Source organism: Gavialis gangeticus, unplaced genomic scaffold (genome assembly GCF_001723915.1).
Source record: "Gavialis gangeticus isolate Ggan-Ray unplaced genomic scaffold, GavGan_comp1, whole genome shotgun sequence".
NCBI lineage: Eukaryota > Metazoa > Chordata > Crocodylia > Gavialidae > Gavialis > Gavialis gangeticus.
In genome coordinates this window covers 2,329,579-2,332,514 of record NW_017729033.1, presented here as the reverse complement: position 1 = coordinate 2,332,514, position 2,936 = coordinate 2,329,579, and the positions used below count along the sequence as shown (strand labels likewise).

General features: G+C 57.2%; 1 protein-coding gene across 1 annotated transcript in view; it reads right to left on the bottom strand.

Moving 5' to 3' along the window:
• Positions 1-2,936, bottom strand: part of SMYD5 (SMYD family member 5) — a 35,160-nt gene that overhangs the window by 18,559 nt on the left and 13,665 nt on the right. The window contains exons 9-11 of the mRNA XM_019526421.1: positions 2,533-2,639; positions 2,151-2,207; positions 304-398 (exon numbers count right to left, since the gene is read on the bottom strand). Of these exons, the coding sequence (XP_019381966.1) occupies positions 304-398; positions 2,151-2,207; positions 2,533-2,639 (259 nt within the window). The remainder of the gene's footprint in view (positions 1-303; positions 399-2,150; positions 2,208-2,532; positions 2,640-2,936) is intronic.

The window sequence follows — 2,936 nt, the reverse complement described above, 5'->3', positions numbered from 1 at the left end:
GTGAGTGGGCTGGATCAGGGGACCCTCGGGGTCTCTTCCAGTCCCAGCAATGCCCAGAGAGTCAAAGAGAACAGCTGAACACCCTCATTTCCTCAGCAAGCGTCCCCCCAGGCCAGCGACCCTTGATGTGGGTGCTAGGTTGGGACTCGAGAGGTCAGGGAATCGGTCCTCAGCTCTGATGCCGACTCCCTGTTGGACCTTGGGCAAGTCACTTCAATTCTTCCTCAGTTTCCCCACGTGGACAGAATGGGCATCACCTCAGGTGGGTCCCCTGGGAGGAGTGGTGCAGGGTTCGGCCCTCACCTCTCCCGCCTTGATGTCCTCCAGGGCTGTGAGGTGGAGGAGGAAGTTGTTGTCCGGGAAGGAGGTCTCGGCATTGGGGATGCAGCTGTGGTTACCTGCCGCGCGGAGGAGACGGGCACAGGAGGAGAAGAGTTAAGAGGCAACTGTAGGGGCAGTGACAGGAGTGCCCCAGACCTCCCCATCCCCACAGCCCGCATGCGCTGAGCCTGGGCGCACAGGAGACGCCAAGTCCCAGCTCTTGGTCTGTGCCATCTGCCGAGCGTGCCCACACCACTGCCAAGCCCTGCGGTGTGGGTGAGGGGGACGCTGCCTGCTAAGACCTGGGCCACCCCACCCTCCCTTGCACTCACAGAGCTGCAGATTTCCCGAAGGGCGTGCAGGTTGTAGGGGCACCTTGGTTAGCGGAGGGTCTGAACCCTGCCTAGGCTCCCCACACAGAGCTGAATGGGATCAGAAAAGATGGGGAACACATTCCCCTTCTAAACCCCGGCTGCTTTCTCTGCCACAACCCTCTGCACCCTCCTCACTGCACCCCAGCCATGTTCACCCCCTTTTCCCCCCAGAAAGGGGATAATTTCTCCTGATTCCCTGAAGAGCCCTCTCTGTGCTGCCCCCTCCAGAGCTCTGCAACCCCAGGTTGCCTTGTCACCAACACTGCACATCATCCCTGGATGCATCCTGGGGCCATTCAATGCCATTTTTCCCTCACGCAAGCTGCCATGAGCCCTTCCCCAGCTTAGACCTAAAACAGCTTCCTCAGCACATTACATCTTCCCCCTGGCCTGCAAGAAAAAGCTCTCTGGGTCCCGAGGGACATCCTGTCCCCAAGGCACCCAGCATATGTCAGACCCTGACAGAAAGACGATGCTTTGGAGCTCTCTTTAGCTTGAGGTCCCCGATTTGTCCCTGTGGGGTCATTCCTAAAGCACTATGTCACGTGCGATGGGCGGCAGGTGAAAGGCTGCAAGACCCTATCTGGTTCATGGATAGCAGCTCACGAACACTGAGGGTTGGTGTAGTGGGTTGTCAGTTCGTATAACAGTCTTTATTTCCCTGGGGAGCAAATTTGCCCCACATAACACAACTTGAACATCAATCAGCGACCAAACAAACACAAACAATCAAGGGTTAGCTCACACCCCGCAGTCTTTCCCAGACCCTGAGAGAGTATCCTGGCTCAGTGCTGTAGTCTGTAGCCATGCAGCCTTCCCTCTCTCTAGCTTTCTTCCCTGGGAGCTTTTAACTTCCTCTGGGCCAGCCAATTATCCCGTCAGCTGGCCCAGTCCTCCTAGGCAGGCCTGTAATCACTTTCTTATGACCTGCAGCCTGTTAGTTAGTTTGTGGGACTGGAAGTATCAGAGAGCTAGTTTGCAAACAGCAGCCTCCAAAAAACGTCCCAGATACCAGCACAGGTACTTGGATATGAGGAAGTAGATCAGACTGGGGCCAGCCCAGCCAAGGGGCATCTCTAAAACACCCAAATACAGTCAGCTTTCACTGATCCGAGCTCCACAGGACTGCCCGCTGCTCCTACATGCAAAACATCCACGCATGTGAGCCTTTCATATTATAAATTAGCACCGAGAAAGAGGAACAGAACCACAGAACAATGCAGACCCCTTCTAATAATAACTACACGACAAACCCAGCTGGCTGGTGTCTCTGCATGCACCTCCCCACTCCTACACCTGCCGGCATGCACTTGTGTATGTTCCCAGTGACCAGGCCGGGCGTTTACATGGGCTTAGGAACAAAGTGCAGCCCAGCCAGGGTCTGCTATGGCTGAACGCAATTAGCTCAGCCAGGGACATGGGCAGCACTGACCCCTCCCCTGTCCTGGTACTTACAGCAGCTCTGCAGCACGTACAGCCCCGATCCCTCGCAGTTCAGGAAGTCCCCAGTCTCTGCAGCAGAAAGGGGTTGTGATGGCGCTGACAGCATTCCCCCCAGACAAAGCACGGGCATGGGGCTTCACCACGACACCCGGCACCACTGGGCTTGGAGACCAGAGAGCGGGCCCAGCGCTTGGACCACCAGGTGGGACGACCCAGAGAACAACAGGCAACCCAGAAGGCTCCTGGCCCCCTCTGCACCCACAACATGGCATCCAGTGTAGCCCATCAACAGCGCTGGTCCATGCAGCCCATGGTGGGGTCACACCCAGGAGCTCACCCCTCAATAGGCCCCCCCCTGGGAAGGATGCCAGGGACCCCAGCCAGTAGCCACTACCTTTCTCGATGTCCTTATAGAGCTGGTCTATGAAGGCGTCCAGCTGCTTTCTCTCTTGTAGGGGCAGCTCCAGTGCATCACACCCATGGACCCACTGACTCAGGGAGCTGAGGAAAACCGAACAAAGCATGGCTGTGCTTCCGGGGGTCCATGCATGGGAAGGCCACAAAGCCAAGAGCACGGCATGTACCGTGAACACACGCGTCCTTGACAGCACAGGAAGGGATCGTGCTCAGCGGCCTGGATTTTAGCCGTCGCTCACCTTCTTCAGCACAGACCCCACTCAAAGGCCGAGCACCTCCTGCTTCCAGGGCTCAAAGGATTAAACCGTCCACCAGTGCCAAGCCACCAGCTTTGAGGTGGCTCGCGCCTCCTGGAGGGGTTTGGATGTGAGTCCCAGCCCA